Raw genomic sequence first — 21697 nt, forward strand, 5'->3', positions numbered from 1 at the left:
TACATATCCTCAGCCCTCCCACTATTAACTAGCCCTCCCACTATTAACTTGTTTCAATGGAAATAATACAGACTTAGGTGACCTCCTCCCTCACAATCCAATTAATGTCATAAAGTATACCTTTTAAATCACTTATGCTGCCCCCACTCATATCAAACACTGAAGAAAATAACTTTAAATCACACAATTTTCCCCTTTTCTTAATATTTTTTACAATCTCTCTTAGGTGCTAAAAAGTAAATATTGATTCAATTATACTGTGAAATTTTACAAGCCTTCCACACTAATACAAATATAAACAGTACTCATTATTTTAAATTGGGGGGGGAGGGGTGTGAACAGGGAGTAAAGGAGGAAGAAAATCTTTGCAAAGTAACTTTAGGAGGAAAAACAAAAAACAAAAAACCTAAAACTCATACCTCTAAGACGCAAAACAAATCACCACACTTACTCAAATTGCTTTTTACATAATCAGTGTCCAGATGAAAAACATCCACTGATGTATACTTTAGCATGCACATAAAAATACTATCTAATTGGATACCATTTTGCAAGTATCGTGCATACACCTAGTGCCTATGTAAACAAATATCAGAGGCCAACTGAATAAGAAAAACCGGAGGAAAACCTCTCAGATCAACTGACAACTGCACTTAAAACTGAAACGGTTATCTTCGCCTTAGGAAAATGCTTTGAGTATGAATCTCTTAACCTCAAGGCTGACGCCCTCCCGGACACCAGACAACCGACAGTCACGTCTGCCACACTCGGGGAGGAACAAGAAACCCACAGCGGGTGGCGGCAGGAGCCGCCAGGCCTCCTCCAGCACCTAGAGACGCGGGCGTCGCCCCGGCGCTGCGGGCCGCTCACGGAGGAGCCCCGCCGACCCCGCCGGGCCGGGGGCGCGGGGCCGGGCAGGCTTTGCGGCCTAGCGCTGTCCCGCCGGCTGGCCGCGCGCGCGCGCGCGCGGGGGCCGGGCCGACGTCGCCGTCTGGGGGGCCGGCCGCCGCGGGGCGCCCCCCGCCCGCCCGCGACCCCCACTCACTTGGTCCTGCAGTCCATGGTTACATGTCGGTGTGGGGCTGTCCGTCCCGCCCCCGCGCCGGCCTGGAAGCCCCCTGCCCGGCGCTCGGAGGGTCGCGCCGCCCCCGCCCACGCCGGCCGCCCCGCGGGGAAGCAGGCAACTCACAGCGGCGGCGGCGGCGGCGGCGGGCCCATGTCGGCGGCGCCCCCGGCGCTTCCCCGCCTCCCACCCCACCCCCCGGAGCCTTTTTGTGACAGCAGCAGCGGCAGCGGTGGCGCGGCCGCCGCCCCCGTCTCCGCCGGCCGCCGCCCCCGCCGCCTCCGAGGCTGGGGCCTCACAGTTCCTGCGACCGGGGCCGCCCGCAGCGGCTCCAGCACCTTCTGCAAACCAGGAAGTCGCCGGGAGGGGGAAGGGGCGCGCGCGGGGGCGGCCTCACCTGGGCCGCGCGGCCCGCGGGCCGGAGCCTGAGGAAGACACGGGGCGGGGTCCCCCCGCGCCCCGAGGGGCCGGAGGGTCGAGGGGAGCGCAAGTGTCTGCCCGGATGACCCACGTACCGCTCTGTAACCGAGCCAGAAACGCAAGGTGTCCCCTGTGTCCTCAGCCCCGGAGCAGCCGACTTCCTTTCTGGGTCCAGTCCAGGCTTCAGGGCTACAACCCACCTCAAAAGCAAAGTAACCGAAAAAGTACCTCGATTTTGCAGTATTTTCCACACCGCATGCACACGGAATTGGATCAGTAATTAATGGGTATTGTTTGTTAGAACCTTCGTCGTTTTAGGCCGTTTCATTTCGTTTCAGGCTGCACATTTGGAGCTCGAGTTGATGCTCCTGGCTCCTGCCTCACTCCAGCTGTGTCCCGTTACTGCTCTCTGAAATCCAGAGCCGCCCCCCTCCTGATTCAGGAATGTTCAGACATGTGCACCTGCTAAATAGCCTTGTCAAGTAGCAAAATGGTAGTGCTCCACTCGCCTGCACATATGGAAGCCAGACGTTCTTATGCCACAGGACTGCAGCATACCAAGGATTGACTTTGGACACATTCTCCAAGCGTCAGGCCTCACAGAACTGCAGTCTAGGAAGCTCAGAGAGGGCCCAACTGAGGGTGAGGGGAGCTGATACATAAAAAACTAAGATTAACAGGGCACCGAAGTACCTGTTAAGCAGGTTATATGCATCGACACAGTACTTGCCAGAACTCTGTGTGATAGATAACTTGCATCAGCATTTTGCAGGTTGATAAACAGGCCAAGCTAATCCAGTGGGCAGTGGCAAAGCTGGATTTCAGAACAGGTCTACTTGATGCTGATATTTACTGCTACCATGTACTGGCTCTCCGTGTTCTTCTGCCTTATATCTAGAATCAACTGGGAAGAGATCTAGAAAAAGTTTTCTAATGCACACTTAAAAGAGTGTACAGGATTGGACTCCCACACAGATCTTCTGGAGAAGGCTTCTTCCATTAACGTTACCACCTTACACGTGGCCACAGTGTTTTTCATCCAAATGGAGGTTGTTTCAGACTTTATTCATGCAAAAGGTAAGATGATGAGAGGAAATCAAGTGTGGTATGAATAGGGTGTGAGTCATGAGACATAAAAGTCATACAATGAGTTTTGGGAATTAATTCGGAAGCCAAAACCTAACATTAAACACAGTTATTCAGATCTTAAGTGTTCTTGCCAAAATATGTGTTACTTGGTCAACAAAGTGAAATATATTTCATAGCCACAGACCTAATAGTCAAAAATAAGGTCAGGACATAAAAGGGAAACAAAAAAAAATAGATTTAAACATGAGGTACCATCATAGCTTGACTTGGGGTGAGACACTTCAGTTTCTCGGTTCCTACATTTGTAAAATGGGAATTATTACTTGTCTATCACTTGAACAACATGATATTCAAGTTAAAAAGCATTACACATTTGTGTGATCTTTTAAGAAATTATTCTGTGGATTTCAGTTTCAAAATTAGACAATGTATCTATACCACATATTGTTTTCCCAAATGAAGCTTTTTTCTACCTAAAAAAGTTACCATAGTCCAAAGCCTTGAAAAAAAATTCTGTAAACTGAAAACCACTTCTGCTCCAAATGTTAGCAAATTTCTCAAACTTCTTCTTTCATTATAATTCATTCTTTTCCCAAACAAACAAACAAACAAACAAACCCTACCTGGAATGCCTACATCAGGAGTTTTTAATTAGTGGTAAGGAAATATTAATACAATTGTTTTCCCTATCCATTTATTGGGATTTAAGTGACAGTCGTACCCCTGCATAATATAAAATTGCTATTTTTTTTCAATTTATCTTAAGTATTTATGAAGGGAAGACACTGCATATGCACACACAAAGCAAATCTTTTTAAACCAGCTTTTAGGCTGACCATGATGAGGCGATTTATCTATTCTGATATTACTGAGGTAAAAGGATAGAAACACAGATGGACACAATTTGCACAATTTGTTAAAAATTATAGTAAAAGGAAAAGTTTTATACACTTATTTTGGTGATATGTTTATTGAAGCCAGTCGTATAATTTTAGTAATACTCATTTCATATGGAACTTCTGATATGACAGAGTCAAGGTGATATATCTTCACAAGATCATATTTCAGCGATAATATTTCCTACTTAGCAACTGATATTAACATTTTTCAGGACCGCAGTTGTCAAAGAACATTGTCTATATTGGTGCCAGAGAACACAGTCTATAAACTATTAGTCTTTTTTAATATTTTAAGCTTATTTTAAATTGTTTGCCTGTGTTTATAAGACGTATATGTTCAGCAGTTCTTGGGCAAGGTATTTCAAAAATGTGCCTCCTTGATCAGATCTCACCTATGGTTTTAGCTTGCCTATCCCAAATTGCAATATCTGTTATTCCCAAATAAACTTATTTTTGCTGGTAAAAATCTGACAGTTTTATTTTTAAGGTGAATATTACTTTGTGATCAGAAGTGGGATCCGGAGAAGACCCCCAGCAACTCTCAGGCGGGTGAGCAAACAGATGCTACAGAGCCAATGGAGTTCGCCGCTTAGTTGGCAACCCTGGAGTTTGAGGATAAGTTTTTTTCCTGCATTTAGAGCTCTACTCTCTTTGTGTTTCGGCTCTCCCGACTTTACTCGGGTTCTGTTTTGAAGGCCTATCCTTCTTGGGAGTACTTGTTTGTTCTTTGGTCTGACTCATTCTTAGAAGCAGGTTGTTTCGTGGAACTGTGCCTGTTGGAAGCGTGTTGGCCTTCAATCCAATTCCTTTTCAGAACCAGACTGTTGGTAGTGGAACTGTTCTGGCCTTTGGTCTGATTCCTTCCGGAACCAGGACGTTCCTGTTGAAACTGTGCAGTTTAGGAATTTTTCTCTTAGCTCTAGGAAAAAAAATCTCTAAGAAATGGGATCGCTGTCATCAAAATGCTTTGACAGTAGCGGTTCCCCCCACTACTAGGACTCTGGTGGTTTTATGTTTAAAAACTATGATCCTTCCTCATATGCATTTCTAGACTAAATGGATCAACTTAACCAAAAGAAATTTGGAACTTCAGTGGTCATTGTGGGGAATTTCCAGTCTCCCCAAACTTATTTGTTTCTCTCAAAATTAAATTAGAAGGCTGCAGCTCCTAAAAAATAAAACAAAAAAGCACCAACCAACCAACCAACAAAAGGCCTCGATCAAGTATTATGGTCGTATTATTGATCTCTTCTATTACCATGATTGTGTTGTTGGTATCTTCTATTACTATGTTTGCATCTGCTCGATAATTCATTCATGGAAGAGATGAGTTAAAATTTCCTAGTATGTTGGTAGGTTTGTCTGTCTCAGCTTATAATTCTGTCAATTTTTGCTTTATATAGTTGGGGGGTGTTATAATATGCAAACCGGTTTATAATTATTTTATTTGCCTGGTAAATTTACCATTACGTTGTGACCTTCTTTAATTTTAGTAATGCTTTTGCCTTAGCATTTAAACGGCTTTCTTTTTTAAAAAAATTTATTTTTTAGTTTTTATATTGAGGGAGTGCATGCACATACATGCATGAGCAGGGGAAGGGCAGAGAGAGAGAGATGGAGAGAGAGAATCCCAGGCAGATTCCACGCTGTCAGTGCAGAACCCGACACGGGGCTTGATCCTACAAACCATGAGATCACAACCTGAGCCGAAAACAAGAGTCAGATGCTTACCTGACTGAGCCACCCAGACACCCCTAAATCGCTTTCTTCTGATTAGTATTTGCCTAATATTATTATAACTCTTTTCATCATATTATATTAAAACTTTCTAAGTCATTACGTTTCAGATTTATCTAATTCATGTTAATTTTGACTTTTAGTCTACTCTAAGGATGATTGTATCTTAGACCAAGCATTTAAACCATTCCATGCTTTATAATTGCTGATATATTGAAATTTACTTTTGCCATCTAATGTGCTCCCCATTTATATTTTTCTGATCTATATATTTTTTTCACCATTGCCTTCTTTGGGATTATTGATTGTTTTTTGGTTTTGTTTATGCTTCTACTTCTCTTCCTAGATTCTAGTTTGGAAGTTATGTACTCTATTCCTGTTCACTTAGTGGTTATCCTAATTTTAACAGGTAAATTTTAACTCATTAAATTCTGAGTTTATATCCATCTACCTTCTGCCAGATACTACAAGGACCTTTAAAAGATCCTTAAAACTGACTTTCATCAGTTCTGGAAAATTCTGAACTCCATTCTTTCTCCCCTTTCCTTCTGGGACTCTGTATACACATTCTCATTTGCTCTCCATATCTCTTAACATTTCTTTCATAGTTTCTTTTTTCTTATCTTTCTAAGCCGAATTCTGGATAATTTTGCAGACATCCTACTGTTCATTAATTCTTTCTCTGGCTTTGTCTCATCTTCTGTTAAAGCTTTTTAGTTTTTAGTGTATCTTATTTTCATTTCTAAAGTTCTGCTTGGTTATTTTAAATCTGTTTTCTCTTCATTCATATTTTAAGCCTTTGCTTAATTTCTTATATATAGCATACATATTTTAGATTCTATTTCTGATAATTCCAATTGCTGAAGCACTTGTGAGTCTGATTCTACTATCTGATTTTCTTCTAGCTGTTACTTATGGTGTCTTGTTTTTTCTGTGTGTGACGATTTATTTTTATGCTACCTGATCCTTGGAGTTTTATATGGGGAAACGTAATGAGATCTGAAAAGAAGAGTTCTCTGGAAAGAATATTTGTTTATCTTTGGGTATATGTCTGGGGGGTTACTATCCATTCAGGACCCTTTCATACTAAATTCTCAACTTGAAATTTTTCAGACCACCATGGGAGATCTGGCTTATATTTATGAATCTTTAAGGAGGATTTCTGCCCCACCCTACCTCCACATCTGCTCCAGTGTTTGAGACAATCAGTTTCCCTTGAATTCCTTTGGAATGCTAGGTTATGAGGGGTATCCTATTGGACTCCCCACGTTAGAAAGGTACTCAAGCTCCATGAGGCTATAACAAGTGCTCAAAGCTCATCTAGCTTAACAAATACCTTCAAGATGAACAGTGGCTCTGGTGGCTACTTTTACACATTACCAACCTGCACCCCCCACCACCACTACCAAGTATTCCTTACTTCCTTGACTATTCTTGAATGCATTTGATCATTGCATTCTACTCTGACAGCTCCTTACCTTTTGGAGTATGGAAAGAGAAACAATGTTGTAAACTCTAGAATGGTATTTTTGATATAATACTGTTAAAGAACTTCAACTTCAGTATAACTTAACTAGACTTATGCAGACTGTGAGCTTTACCAATTTATATCAAGGTTTTGAGTTCCAAACAATTAACTTACAAATGAACTTTTAGACACAATCCTCTCATGAGTTATAATCAGCATGTATCCAAGTCAGACACTCCCTACGCTCTAACCCTGTGTTGCCTCCTATTATTGTTCTTAGGTGAAATTTGTTAATAGTATCACCATCTTCATTTATTATGGGATACAAGTCCTTTATATAAAGTATTTAGAAAGTCAAATATCCTTGAAGTCCTTAGAAAATCATCTTGAAAATATTTTAGCAGAAACTGCTTTTTTATATCAACTGAGATAATGTTAAGAACATTCTCCAAGTATATTACTCTTTTTATACTTAGCAACATCATGAATTTGAATCTGAAAGTGAAGTTCTCTTTCAAAATGACATATACTACTTCTAAACAGAGAGACAGTAGAAGAGAAGATTTGGGATTTCCAGAAAGTATGCTTCCCCTGTTGTTTTCACAACTCATGGCCTGTAAAGTTAGTGTTCAGTGTTCATTTGAAAGCCAACTCTAAGAAAAAAATGTTGTTTTCCAGTTTTGGAGACAAAAAGGCTCAGATTATTCTTAACATCTTTATTACCAAATCTGAACATATCCAAATATTTATAAAATGCAAGTGGGGAATGATATTTGTTTCTTTTGCTGCTAAACTATTAGTGAAAAAGATAGTAAAATTCTCAAAAATAACACAGCAAAGATACTCTCTTCCCTCCATATTTCAGGTGATTTGCCCAAAATTATAGAATCAAATTTTCTTACCTCTGACCAGCTCTTGCTAGTTCATCCTTATCTTTATCTTGGCATCTGCCAGACATTGGAAAACTTCAAACAGTCTTTGGAGTTAAGAAAAAGGAATATTTGAAGCAGAGTATCACCACCAGACTGTAATCAGAGAAGACAGATTTTTTTCATGGACTCTTTGAGGAGCCTCATTTGGGTTACAAGAAACAGAGCAATGTTTGTGTAACGCTGTGGCAATGCCTGGGAAAGAATCTCCTAACTCCACCTACCAGACACTCCACATAAATAAAAACATCTTTATCATATGGCTATTCCACTCACACCCATTTAATACTCTCAGGAGAATGCATAATCACACCAATGAGCCACGACATTAGAATTTCGTGGAAGGAAACATATAGGGGCATCTAATATGACATTAATAGTCCAACAAAATTAATAACCCCTATAAGCAACTCTAATTCTGATATAAATAGAGAAATGATCAAATAAATTCCTGTAATAAAAAAATTCCTATATGCCAAGTTACACTTTCATTAAATATAAGAAAATAACAAAGTAAATATTACATGCACTTAAATCTGGTCACTTCTAGAGGGAAAAAGAAAAACACTACATGCCAGCATTGAACTCAAATACCAGGTAAAATCATACGGTTCCACAGCAGAAGATCCTTAGAGTGATAAATAGAGATTCAAAACTTCAAAATATTTGACCACCTCCCCTTTTTTATTGTTCCAAGCAAAGCCAAAATAAAAATAAACAGGGACTGAGAAGTCTCCTGGGCTTCAAAAGTATGGATGTCATCTTTTCTCTCTGCTGTTGTCTCTGATGTCACACCCAAGACATAGGCAAGTATTTCTGAAGAAGACCTCTGCTTGTAATCTTTTCTGAGAGAGAAGGAGGAGCAGAATGAAACTGATGAAGGTCTTCTTAGTTTGTTGGGGATTTGCTTCCTTTGTAACAAGGACTCAGTCTCACCTGCCATTCTTCATTCGCTATGTGTAATTCCACGAGTCTTCTCCTGGCAGTCAGGATAGCTGCACTTGGCTGGAGTGGGATGGCGGCATCTGGACTCATGACTCAGCCTGATAGTCTGTTTGTGACTGAGTGGAATCCTCACATCAGGATGGACTGACCACTCTTTCTATCTACTATACGGCCACTCCCTGGGTCTTCTCTTTACTTCCTGCCAGGTTGAATTGTGGATCAGGAACATACAACATTAGTGTGTGCACTGTGTATGGTAATTACAATGTGTTCTCACAGTGGTTGCTTTAGAAGACTACCAAGTAAGTGCTACTAATTCCTATTCAGTGATGACACGAGACCATTGATTACCATGCAACCCATTTATTTCTGTACATTTTTCTAACACAAACATGTTGCTCTTCCCCTTTAAATAAGCAGGTATGAATTCTTAAGTAATACATGCACAAATTCATGAGGAGAGGTCTAATATTAGAATCAGGAGGAAGATTTTCAATCAAGTGGCCTACTATTGAGTTCAAAGCAATTCACTCCAGCAAGCCAGCTGGCAAAACTACTTCCAGTTTGTGAAAGAGAAAAAAATTTCTTAACATTTGAGTCACTGCACTATTTCATGTGCAAGGACTTCATGTACATACCAGAAAGGCAAGCCTTACCACATTTGCATGTATCCTTTTATAGTTGTTGTGGTTTTGCCAAGTGCTTTATGATCGCTTTTTATTAGCTAGGGCTCTCAATAGTCCTGTGAGGTATAGATTAGTAGGTAAAACAGGTATGATGCATGATGAAGCAGGAAGTGCACTCCCTAGAGACATTTTATTCCAAGAACGCCTGTGTGGAAGAATGCACTTTCCCCTGTTTGCCAGAGGCACCAGGAAATAAAGTTGGCCTGCAAAATACTACTGAGCCATTTTTAAAAGCCATTTTCTTCATAAAGCACATGTCTATCTCTTTTCTCTCTCGCTCTCTCTCACTCACTTGCAAAATAAAACTAGGTTTATATTTCAATTCAAACGTATTATCATGTGGCATCTCCCTCATTGATATCTTTACCCAAGTTACAAGCAGTATTAAATGCTTTAGAAGTCATATCTTTTTTGAAAAGTCCTTTGTACAAGTTGTAGGATATATAAAAGCATTTATGTAACAAACTAAAACAGTTTGTTATATAAAACTAAAAGAAACTAGAAAAATATTGTTGCTCTTCATTTACAAATAATGAAAGCTAAAGTTGAAAACAACTTTAACATAATTAGTCCATAGACAAACTATCTTTGGGGAAAGACAGTCTGGAAATCGGATTTTCTGGTTCTCAAAGATGAAAAAGCCAAACTAAAGTATAATTCTCTATGAATATTCATAAAGATAGATATTTTATGATTCTTGTTATCTTATGCCATGTATTTGCGAAGTTAATCTCCATTCGACTTAGAATTTTTAACCTATTACATTAAAATTACATATTAGGGAAAAAATATGTGGTAGGAATTTTCTATGCAAATGGGAGCCTAGAAAAAAAAAGAGACCAATGAACATAAACTGTCTACATCATCAAGCTGCATGTTGTAAGAAATGGATGCTAGAAACAGCTGCCTGGGCAGATCTGAATTAGCAATTACCTTATGATGGGTTCAATCACTTGCCCTTGAACCGGTGTTTAAATCTTATCATCTTTTGGGTACCCATTGTGCCGCCTCTGGCTCCGAGAGTTGCCATTGCCCTGTCCAGATCTAGCCCTCTTCCTTTCAATGCACAAGGCCTCCAAAGATGCTTTCCTTTTGCTTCAAGCTTATACTTTTCCCACATTTCCAGAAAACTGTGTCTTGGCTCCCAAACTGACTTAGTCGGAGTACCTGATACATATCCTCTAGCTATTTATAAAAACTAGTACTTACTACTCTTTGGAGAGGTTCCGTTTCTTTGCCCAAAAACTCCTATCCTGTGAACCTTCACTATTACCATCATAATATTCAGGAAGACACTCCACTTCTGGGGGTATGTTTTCATCCCACCTATAAATAGAGATTACTGGCATGCTGGGAGCCCAGTGATAGGTTAAACTTTTCTGACTCAGGTTATCAGCTGCATTGTCTTCTCTGGGCTTGCTTTAATCCTGCATTGCCCCAGAAGTCCCTAAGCAAAGGTTTTTCCTCTCATTTTTATAGAGTCCTATTATTTTGGTAATATGTACCAAAAAGTCTAAAACACGTAGTAAGAAAAAGCATGCAAAAATTCATCCAAGAAAAGAAGAGAGCCAGATGCTTGCTGTCACCAAGAAGGTATTAAGATGCTCTCTGGTTACCTCACAATCTGTGACACTGATTCAGGGGTCCAAAGGAGGATCCTGGCAGCCTAATGAGGCCAGAACAGGATCCACAGATTCACTGAAGTGACTTTTAAGAGCACCCCAACATGTCCTGAAATCAAACCCGAAGTCCTGTGAACATATGGTTAAAAGTCCCCTCACTGTAATGGATGCACCTGGTTACAAACAATTCCTGCAAGAAACCCAGAGTAGATTAGAGCTCAGTTTCCGTTGACTTACTCATAATGTCCTAGACTCACACATGTGCTAATTAATGTATTAGGACTGAAGCTTCTTAGACTAAGATTCTCTATTTAGTTTGCTTGGCAAGCATAGAATCAAGTTTAAGTGGTAAGTTTATACACACAGTATTAATTGCTACCAAATATTAAGGCACGTTACATAAGACTCAAGTCACCTATGAAAGAAGGCAGCAATATTTCAATGGCAACGTCAATATCTCTGTTCCCACCTTTTAGTGAGGGAATTCAAAGCATAAAAATAAAATGGTGAAATGTCAAAAAGTCTCTAATAACAAGTTAAACTATTCCCACACACCTCACCTCCACATTATGCTGCAGTGCCTTCTTGAAATCCCTCTCAGGAAAGACCATGATATAAATTCAATTTTCTCTCCCAAACTTAATCATGCTGGAATCTAAATATATATAAATCTGGTCTTTTTAGGCCCCAATTACTGGTGTCCCTGATTTCCCAGACCAGCCAGAATGTATCAGCCAGAAAGTTTGAAAAGAAAGAATATGAAAGAATATGATGCCATGAGGGAACAAAAGTGGCAGTTTACAGTTAATATTGTGCTCATTGCTACTTTTAGTGAGAACTGCCAAGCACATTGCAATAAGATTTTGATTTTGATTTTGAGATCCTTGTAGAGAAATACAAGAACATCTCTTGTGATACAAGTGTTTTATTCAATGGTTTATAGGGGTTTAATTTTTTTCTCATTTATTTTTTCTTCTCTTTTCATAAAGAAATATAGTAAGGGCCAGTTTTAATTTATTACTGTGCCCTAGTATAATTTTCAGCAATGCTCCTTTTCAGTCCAAAAACTGTCACAGGTTTTATATGATATGATAAGTTTTGTGGTCTTCTTGAGTATAGTTGCCTATTGTTTGGGAACTGAGAAAGAAAAAAAGGAAAGAGGAAAATATGTTGCAAGAGATTTATTACATATTTGAATACATTTTTCAATTCATCCTCACAATCACTGAGGGAGGCCAAGTGTTTCTCCCTCTCTTACAAATTAGACTTAGAAAGATAACTCTCCCAAAGTTATATAAATAGGCTTCAAACCCAAGTCTCCTGGATCTTCGCCATCAAAGCACAGGATGTTACTAGGTGAAGCACAGTTAGACTAAATAAGCAAGTCGGATAGTAGTAAAAATTAAGAAACAAATTACTTACATTTCTCAAAACTAACCAGCTCTCTATGAGCTGTCCTGCCAGGATGCCTGCTATGTAGAGAGCCATAGGACCTCTAGCCCACACAGCCACAACTCCAAACAGCCAGCAAAAGTCACCAGTTATATATAGTCTACATAAGAGATGATCATATGCAAGACCATGTCTTCAAGTTTAGAAGTAGTTGTTCCACATAATTCATAGAAACAAACACAGAAAGTCAAGCAAAATGGGGAGACAAAGGAATATGTTCCAAAAGAAAGAAAAGACAAAAGTTCAGAAAAAGAACTAAAGGAAATGAAGATAACCAATATGCCTGAGAAAGAATTTAAAGTAATGACTGTAATGCTCACGTGGCTAGAAAGAAAAGTGGAAGAACTTAGTAAGACCTTTGATAAAGAGGTAGAAAAAAATAACCAATCAGAATTGAAGAATACAATAATTGAAATAAAAAATACACTAGAAGGAATCAACAGATTAGCAAATACAGAGGAATGGATCAGCGATCTGGAAGACAGGGTAATGGAAAGCACTCAAGCTGAACAACAAAAAGAAACAAATTTTTTAAATGAGGATAGGTTAAGGGCTCTCTTGGACAACATCAAGTGAACAAACATTGATGTTATAGGGCAAGAAGAAGAGGAGAGGAGAAGAGGAAGATGGCAACAACAAGGAGAGGGAGAGGAAGAAAGACAGAAAGGGGCAGACAACTTTTGTAAAAAAATGATAGCTGAAAACTTTCCTAACTTAGGGAAGGAAATATACATCCAGGTTCAGGAAGCATAGAATTTCACACAAGATAAACCCAAGGAGGTCTACACCATGACACGTAATTAAAATGTCAAAGGCTAAAGATAAAGACAGAATTTTATTTATTTATTTTTTAATATATGAAATTTATTGTCAAATTGGTTTCCATACAACACCCAGTGCTCATCCCAAAAGGTGCCCTCCTCAATACCCATCACCCACCCTCCCCTCCCTCCCACCCCCCATCAACCCTCAGTTTGTTCTCAGTTTTTAAGAGTCTCTTATGCTTTGGCTCTCTCCCACTCTAACCTCTTTTTTTTTTTTTCCTTCCCCTCTCCCATGGGTTTCTGTTAAGTTTCTCAGGATCCACATAAGAGTGAAAACATATGGCATCTGTCTTTCTCTGTATGGCTTATTTCACTTAGCATCACACTCTCCAGTTCCATCCACGTTGCTACAAAAGGCCATATTTCATTCTTTCTCATTGCCACGTAATATTCCATTGTGTATATAAACCACAATTTCTTTATCCATTCATCAGTTGATGGACATTTAGGCTCTTTCCATAATTGGCTATTGTTGAGAGTGCTGCTATAAACATTGGGGTACAAGTGGCCCTATGCATCAGTACTCCTGTATCCCTTGGATAAATTCCTAGCAGTGCTATTGCTGGGTCAGAGGGTAGGTCTATTTTTAATTTTCTGAGGAACCTCCACACTGCTTTCCAGAGCGGCTGCACCAATTTGCATTCCCACCAACAGTGCAAGAGGGTTCCCGTTTCTCCACATCCTCTCCAGCATCTATAGTCTCCTGATTTGTTCATTTTGGCCACTCTGACTGGCGTGAGGTGATACCTGAGTGTGGTTTTGATTTGTATTTCCCTATAAGGAGCGACGTTGAACATCTTTTCATGTGCCTGTTGGCCATCCGGATGAAAGACAGAATTTTAAAAGCAGGAAGAGAGAAGCAAAAAGTTACCTACAAAGGAAACCCTATAAGGCTGTCAGCTCATTTTTCAGCAGAAACTTTTCAGGCCAGAAGGCAGTGGTATGATATATTCAAAGTTCTGAAAGGAAAAACCCTACAACCAAGAATTCTCTACCCAGCAAGATTATCATTCAAATTTAAAGGAGAGATAAGGAGGGGCACCTGGGTGGCTCAGTTGGTTGAATAGATGACTTTGGCTGAGGTCGTCATCTCATGGTTCCTGAGTTCAAGCCTCTCACCAGACTCTGCTGTCAGCACAAAGCTCACTTGGGATCCTCTGTCCCTCTCTATCTCTGCCCCTCCCCTGCTCACACTATCTCTCTCAAAAAGAAATAAATATTTTTTAAAAATTTTTTTTAAAAAAAGGAGAGATAAAGAGTTTCCCAGGCTGGGGCGCCTGGGTGGTACAGTCGGTTAAGCGTCCGACTTCAGCCAGGTCACGATCTCGTGGTCCGGGAGTTCGAGCCTCGCGTCGGGCTCTGGGCTGATGGCTCAGAGCCTGGAGCCTGTTTCCGATTCTGTGTCTCCCTCTCTCTCTGCCCCTCCCCCGTTCGTGCTCTGTCTCTCTCTGTCCCAAAAATAAATAAACGTTGAAAAAAAAATTAAAAAAAAAAAACGAGTTTCCCAGACAATCATAAGTTAAAGCAGTTTATCATCACTAAACCAACCTTACAAAAAATGTTAATGGGACTTCTTTAAGTGGAATAGAAATAGTCATAATTAGACATAAGAAAATTATGAAAAAAAAGATGTAAAATATGACAGAATATTCATGAAATGTGGGAGCGGGAATACAAAAAAGAAAGATTTTTTTTTAAAAGAATATGTTTCAACTTAAATGACTGTCAAATTAACATAGACTGCTATATATATGTATTATATATGAACCTCCTGTCATGGTAACCACAAACCCAAAACCTATGATATATATACAAAAAGCAAAGATATACCACAAAGCTGTAGTAATCAAAACAGCATGGTATGGCCACAAAAATAGACACATAGATCAATAGAACAGAATAAAAAGTCCAGAAATAAACCCATACTTATACGGTCAATTAATCTACAACAAAGGAAGCAAGAATTTACAATGGAGAAATGACAATCTCTTCAATAAATGCTGCTGGGAAAACTGGAGAGCTACATGCAAAAGAATGAAACTGGACCACTGTCTAACACCATAACTCAAAAATAAACTCAAAATGGATAAGAGACCTAAATGTGAGACCCGAACCCATAAAAATTCTAGCAAAGAACACAGGCAGCAATTTCTCTAACACCAGACATAGAAACATTTTCTAAGTCTAGAAAACGTTTTCTAGATAGGTGTTCTGAGGCAAGAGAAATAAAAGCAAAAATAAACTATGGAGACTACAACAAAATAAGAAGCTTTTGCACAGCAAAGGAAAACATCAACAAAACGAAAAGGCAACCTATTAATTGAGAGAAAATTGTTACAAATGATACATTTGATTAGGGGTTAGTATCCAAAATGTATAAAAATCTTATACAACTCAACACTAAAAAAAAAAAAAAATCTGATTAAGTAATGGGCAGAGGACTTGAATAGACATTTTTCCAAAGAAGACTTACAGATGGCCCACAGACACATGAAAAGATGCTCACCATCACTAATCATCAGGGAAATGCAAATAAAAACCACAATGAAATATTACCCTACACCTGTCAGAATAGCTAAAATCAAAAAGACAAGAAATAACAAGTGTTGGCGAGGATGTGGAGAAACAGGAGCTTTCATACACTGTTAGTGGGAATGTAAATTGGTAAAAACACTATGAAAAACAGTATAGAGGTTCTTCATAACGTTAAAAATAGAAATACTATATGATCCAGTAATTCCACTCCTGGATATTTACCTAAAGAAAATGAAAACACTAATTCAAAAAGATATATGCACCCCTATGTTTATTGCAACATTTATAATTGCCAAGATATGGAAGCAACCCAAATGTCCATCAACAGATGAATGAATAAAGAAGATGTGTACACACACACACACACACACACACACACACACACACACACACAATGGAGTATTACTCAGCCATAAAAAGGATGAGATCTTGCCGTTTTCAACAACATGGATGGAACCAGAGGGTATGATGCTAAGTGAAATATGGCAGGCTGAGAAAGACAAATATCATGTGTGGAAATCAATAAACAAAAAGCAGTATCAGACTTATAAATACAGAGAAGAAACTGATGGTTGACGGAGGAGGGGGGCTGTGCAGGGACAGGCAAAATGGGTGAAGGGAAGTGGGAGATACAGGCTTCCAGCAACAGAATGAATAAGTTGTAGGAATAAAAGGCACAAACAACATAGTCAAAGATATTGTAATAGTGATGTATGGTGACAGATGGTAGCTATACTTGTGGTGAGCGTAGCATATGGTATAGAGAGGTTGAATCACTATGTTGTACACCTGAAACCAATGTAACATTGTGTGTCAATTATGCTCAAATGAAAATTAAAAACCAACTAATCACCACTCTACATTTCATAACCATGTTTTAAACAGAACACCCAGCAGCTCAGCTATTCCCCATTAGCTTCTTTAAAAGTATCCACAGCACACCTGTTGCAGGCACAAAACATTGAGACTCAAATTAATTCCCAAACAATAGTGCCATCTGTCACTGTCCCAAAGCAACATTTCTCCTCCCGTAATATCAGCCTGGTACTTACAGCCTGTCACTTGCTGTGAGAGTCACACCTTACTTTGGCTTCTAACGTGGGGTGTAAGAAGTGTCAGCCTCCTTTTCCTTCCAGCTTTTATGCCAGTGTATCCATCCCATCTGGAAGACACTTTGTCTCCCTGCTAACTGTCCCTCAAGGTCTAGTCCAGGTCCTGCCTCCTTCATAAAAACTCCTTTTGCTGGTTTTGGTTCATAATAACATTTCCCCTTTGTGTTTCCAAGGCACTTTTAGACAATTTCCAGCTGTTTGATGTTTGACTGCTCTTTGCTTTAAACACATACATAATTTAAGTTCTTCCAATTATAAATACTTTAAAGCAGAAACTATGATTTCTGCTGTTAGTGTTTGTGTGTGTGTATGTGTGCATCCCCTCTGTAATATCCCACATTATTTGGGGGCCATTTGGTATTTAATAAGTATTTACTGATTGATTAATGCAATTATGGAGTGACCACCATGTAAAGAAGAAAAGAATATTATTGTTATAATATATAGCATATTGTATAGCATATTATTGTTATTCTGGAAGTCTTAAGACTGGATTTTACTACTTTCAGGATGCATCCATCTCTAAAACTTTATTGTTTCCCTAAGATTTTGAGTGTAAAAAGACAATTGGTTCAATATATAAAATTATGCTTTAAAGAATAAAAAAGATAGGGGCGCCTGGGTGGCGCAGTCGGTTAAGCGTCCGACTTCAGCCAGGTCACGATCTCGCGGTCCGTGAGTTTGAGCCCCACGTCGGGCTCTGGGCTGATGGCTCAGAGCCTGGAGCCTGTTTCCGATTCTGTGTCTCCCTCTCTCTCTGCCCCTCCCCCGTTCATGCTCTGTCTCTCTCTGTCCCAAAAATAAATAAACGTTGAAAAAAAAATTTAAAAAAAAAAGAATAAAAAAGATAAAAGAGGAAATGAAAAACTATATCTAACATTAATATTAACTGAATAAGAATCTTCTGTAAAAGGTTGATTCTTTTTTTTTAATGTTCATTCATTTTTGAGAGAGAGAGTGTGTGTGTGTGTGTGTGTGCGTGTGCATGCGGGGAGGGGCAGAGAGAGGGGGACAGAGGATTTGAAGCTCTTCACTGACAGCAGTGAGCCTATGTGGGGCTCAAACTCAGGAACCTTGAAGTCATGACCTGAGCTGAAGTCGGACACTTAACTGCCCGAGCCACCCAGGTGCCCCTTTCTGTAAAAGGTTTAAATGACTTTGATTATAAGTGCTTGATACTTTTATTACTCTAATAATATGAAGGAGGGAAGGAAAAAAGAGGAGCTCCCCTCAGCAAGTAATAGATTTTCCCTCAGAGGTATCAGATTTAATCTAACCTTATCTAATACAAGACTCGGTACCTCCCAGACTCTCCTGCTTCTCCTCTCCCTCACATTTTACGAAACCTAGTTACTATTTTATTCAACAATATTTTGAGTACTTCTTTTTCTAGCTTGTAGGCGTTGAAAGACAATATTGACAAGACTTAGCGTCTGTTTTTGAGAACAATTGCATGTAGTTTGAAAAACGTGTTTTCTGCATTTCCATGCACCAGTGAACAAATTGGAAGCCCCTCACGATTGTGGATCATCCTTGGTACTGCCCCTCAGTCACACCTACAGCTTTCAGCCTGATGAATGATTGTGCAGCCGGTGTGGCAAATGTAGAGGCGGAGCTGGTATGAGCATTTTCTGTGTTAAGAGGTGGGGATTCCCCCTACTGTTCCCTTCGGCTGACTGGCTCCTCTCAGGGTGTTGTTAATGAAATTTAGTCTCCCGTCACATGGTCTTCTGAACCTACAGCGTCTTCTCCCTTATGGTCTCTCATGGATAATCATGAGTTTATGGAGAGACTAGCTAAGCTCTGACATTTAAGACTTCAGGTGAATGATACATTCCTCAACAGAAGTTTGGCCACTATGACCAACCACATAGATAGATATAGATAGCGCTCTGTTCTTTAGGAAGAAAAAAGCCTATCCTTTTCTTGCTAACTAGTGGACCAAAAGATTACTTTCTCCAGCATTTTACTACAGAAGATCTTTCCCTCCCTTTGCAGGGGCATTTAAGCTGTTATTCCCTTTGCAGCACATGAAGGGTACAGTAATCATGATCTCTCAGCATGCATTTACACAAGCAGGTCCGTCGATTAACACATTTCCAACACACCTGTTACCTATGGTGCTTGGTATCTGAATTCAAAACCCTTGGACAGCTTCTATGTAACCGGTCCGTGGAGTTTTATATTCACATATCGGCAAGATGAATACAATCTCTTATTAGCATATAAGTTAATCTTGCAAAACAATACAACGGGCTCCTGGTATATTCCTTTCAGTGTTTCTTTTAACCATCACCCCTAAAAAGGCAATATTTCTATCAGTGCTTAAATTCAATGTTTTTAGAATGAATTATCAGTTTTTTCTTTGTTATAGGCTCCCATGCCCACCGTGGGGCTTGAACTCATAACCCTGAGATTAAGAGTCACACATACTCTACTGACTGAGCCAGTCAGGAGCCCCTGAAAATTGCCAGTTTTAAGATTCTTTTTCCCCCTGAATGATGTTTGTTGTTAGAATTTAATAATTATCAAACATTTTCATGGAAATTTTTTACAAATTAATACTCTTTAAAAACCAGCTATGATGGGGCACCTGGGTGACTTAGTTGGTAAAGCAGCTGACCTCAGCTCAGGTCATGATCTTGTGGTTCGTGAGTTCAAGCCCAGCAGTGTGCTCTGTGCTCAAAGCTGGGAGCTAAGAGCCTGGAGCCTGCTTCTTATTCTGTGTCTCCCTCTCTCTCTGTCCCTCCCCCACTCACGCTCTATTTCTCAAAAATTGATAAATGTTAAACATTTTTTAAAAACAGCTATGATATTCAATAGTCTTTCTACATGAAAGAGAACATGAAGTAGTATTTAAGGCACAGGCAAACTTTGGAAATTGATTTAAATAATTTATGAGTCCATAAAAATCTTAACTTTGATCTATTTCAAGCTACCTTGTACCTTACCTTTCCATGACCCTCTGTTCTAATATCACATTTACACCAAGCCTTTGCCTAAAGACCACTTCACAGATGTATTTGTTTTGCTGTCATCATGTGAAAATCTCAGGCTGTACAACATAGTTCATGTGGATCAATGTTGATTCAACCTCCCCTCTAAGCCTCTAAGAAAGTGGCGAATACAGAAATAGGTGGAAAGATTTTCTTATTGGACTATGACACATCTTTCAGAATAAACACCTGTTTTTCTTCTTTTAGTCCTGCCACATCAATCAGTTATAATACTCTGCAAAATAGTAAGTACTTAGCCAGCAAACTAGAAGCATATCCATTTAGCTTAGTTGGTAAGTATGAGGGTATAAAAGAAGAGTCATTAAAATATATTCACCAAATTCACTTATTGGCAACTTAGACCCTTCAGTCACGTACCCATGTACCTCAGGCAACAAAAAGCCTGAGGGTGGGGGAGGGGGGAAACCCACTCCCCTTACCACCCTGTTGAGCACTTAGCTCAAGTTGTTTAAAAGTATTCAGGTTCAACATTTTGCATCATTTGGAAGCTCAAGTATACTTATAGCAGCACTTCCCACCAAAATTACAGAGTAAGAGGGGTTATCAGCTGCATGATGAGAAAAGAGTAGACAGTAGGGAGAGAGTCATATAGAGGTGGTGCCTTGACTAGAGTAGTCACCTTTGGTGAGGAAGCTGGAGAAGAAAGATAATACAAGGAAGGTGTCAGGGAAAGAAATACCCTTAGTTCATTCTCCTTCTTTCCCTAGATCTCCTGTTGCAGCTTCCCTCTGGTGGGATCCAACAAAAAGGCAGATGACACAAGAGCTGAGTTGATGTAACCTGTCCAAGTCAGCCTCCCGAGACATATAGCAGAGTGACGGGTAGAGACGTGATCTGGAAGGGCAGACAGAAGATATTCAACCCATTGTCCATTCTGTATTTATAGATACATTAAACCATCTCTTATCCTTTTGAAGTAGAGAAGTTGTAAGTCCTAAATTCTGCATTGAAGTATACCAAAGTAGGAACAACACATTGTCTTACTTAACTTTATCTTTTCACCCAGCATAAAGGTTGATGTTCAGGGAAAAAATAAATAAAAAGTAAAAAGTCTTCTTGACATGCTCATTCATATTGTGTTTCTTCAAGTCCTCAGACTCATGAGTGTGAGACTTGCCTTTCCTATTTCTGTATCTTCATGTCCCACATACTTAATTTGAATCACCCAAAGAATGCCAAATGCCATGCTGTCCTCCAATCTATCTTATATTTTCTCACCTCTGGGCCTTCTTAGGTAACAATTAGCAACATTGTATACTATGCACGAGGCTGGTCACTAACTCTGTGGTCATATCTTTTCAATGAAATGATACTCTATAATGTTCTTGTGAATGTAGCTGAAAGAGTAAGACTCTCACTCTCCCTCAGACTGTCATTTAAACATGGAACAAAAGGGGAGACATACGGGAGATTGCCTTCATCATACAAGAAAAAAAATAAAAACATATTTCCACTCCCTTCCAAAACCCCACAGCAATGTTCACAAAGAGAAAAATCCCTCTCTCTCTCTCTCTCTCTCTCTCTCTCTCTCTCTCTCTCTCTCTCTCTCACACACACACACACACACACACACAACTAGAAAAATATATGCCCTCATACAAAAGAAGAAATCTTGGAGACAAAAAAGAGAACTGACTTAGCAGTTTAGAGAAAGCTAAAATCTAAGCATCTAAGTCCAAAAGATGTGAATCGACTCTCCTGACAGATTTGTGGAAAGATGAAGGGATCAGAGGCAATGAGTATCTTGGGAAACAGGGTTGTGGGTGAGGCTGAAGAGACCTATTTAAAAATCTTTTAAAAAGTAGGATTTTAACCCTGGTCTCCCCTACCCATGCAACAAAGCAAATACGCCTTCTCAAACAGAAGATGCATTTACTGTCTATAGCAGTTGAACCGGAA

The 21697-nt window shown here is 39.6% G+C and overlaps 2 protein-coding genes and 1 long non-coding RNA gene across 8 annotated transcripts in view; 2 read left to right on the forward strand and 1 right to left on the reverse strand.

Moving 5' to 3' along the window:
* The window catches only part of DENND1B (DENN domain containing 1B), a 268689-nt gene extending 261040 nt beyond the window's left edge, over positions 1-7649 (reverse strand). For 3 of the 5 annotated variants that reach the window (XM_019821935.3, XM_019821934.3, XM_045048956.1), the window contains exon 1: positions 7579-7649. In XM_019821935.3, the coding sequence (XP_019677494.2) occupies positions 7579-7634 (56 nt within the window). In that variant the 5' untranslated portion in view covers positions 7635-7649. Of the gene's footprint in view, positions 1-1045; positions 1251-7578 lie in introns of those variants that run through there. The other 2 variants (XM_045048955.1, XM_023247769.2) reach the window with 2 other exon arrangements.
* Positions 1493-21697, forward strand: part of CF1H1orf53 (chromosome F1 C1orf53 homolog) — a 113763-nt gene continuing 93558 nt past the window's right edge. The window contains exons 1-2 of the mRNA XM_023247772.2: positions 1493-2560; positions 3959-4086. Coding sequence (XP_023103540.1) covers positions 2527-2560; positions 3959-4086 — 162 coding nt within the window. The 5' untranslated portion in view covers positions 1493-2526. The remainder of the gene's footprint in view (positions 2561-3958; positions 4087-21697) is intronic.
* On the forward strand, positions 18276-20714 carry LOC123382822. 2 transcript variants are annotated; one of them, XR_006591846.1, is made up of 3 exons: positions 18276-18399; positions 19985-20022; positions 20506-20714. It is a non-coding gene; the product is annotated as an uncharacterized LOC123382822 (long non-coding RNA). The 2 variants fall into 2 exon arrangements; XR_006591845.1 differs by lacking the exon at positions 19985-20022.

The sequence above is a fragment of the Felis catus genome, chromosome F1 (assembly GCF_018350175.1).
Source record: "Felis catus isolate Fca126 chromosome F1, F.catus_Fca126_mat1.0, whole genome shotgun sequence".
NCBI lineage: Eukaryota > Metazoa > Chordata > Mammalia > Carnivora > Felidae > Felis > Felis catus.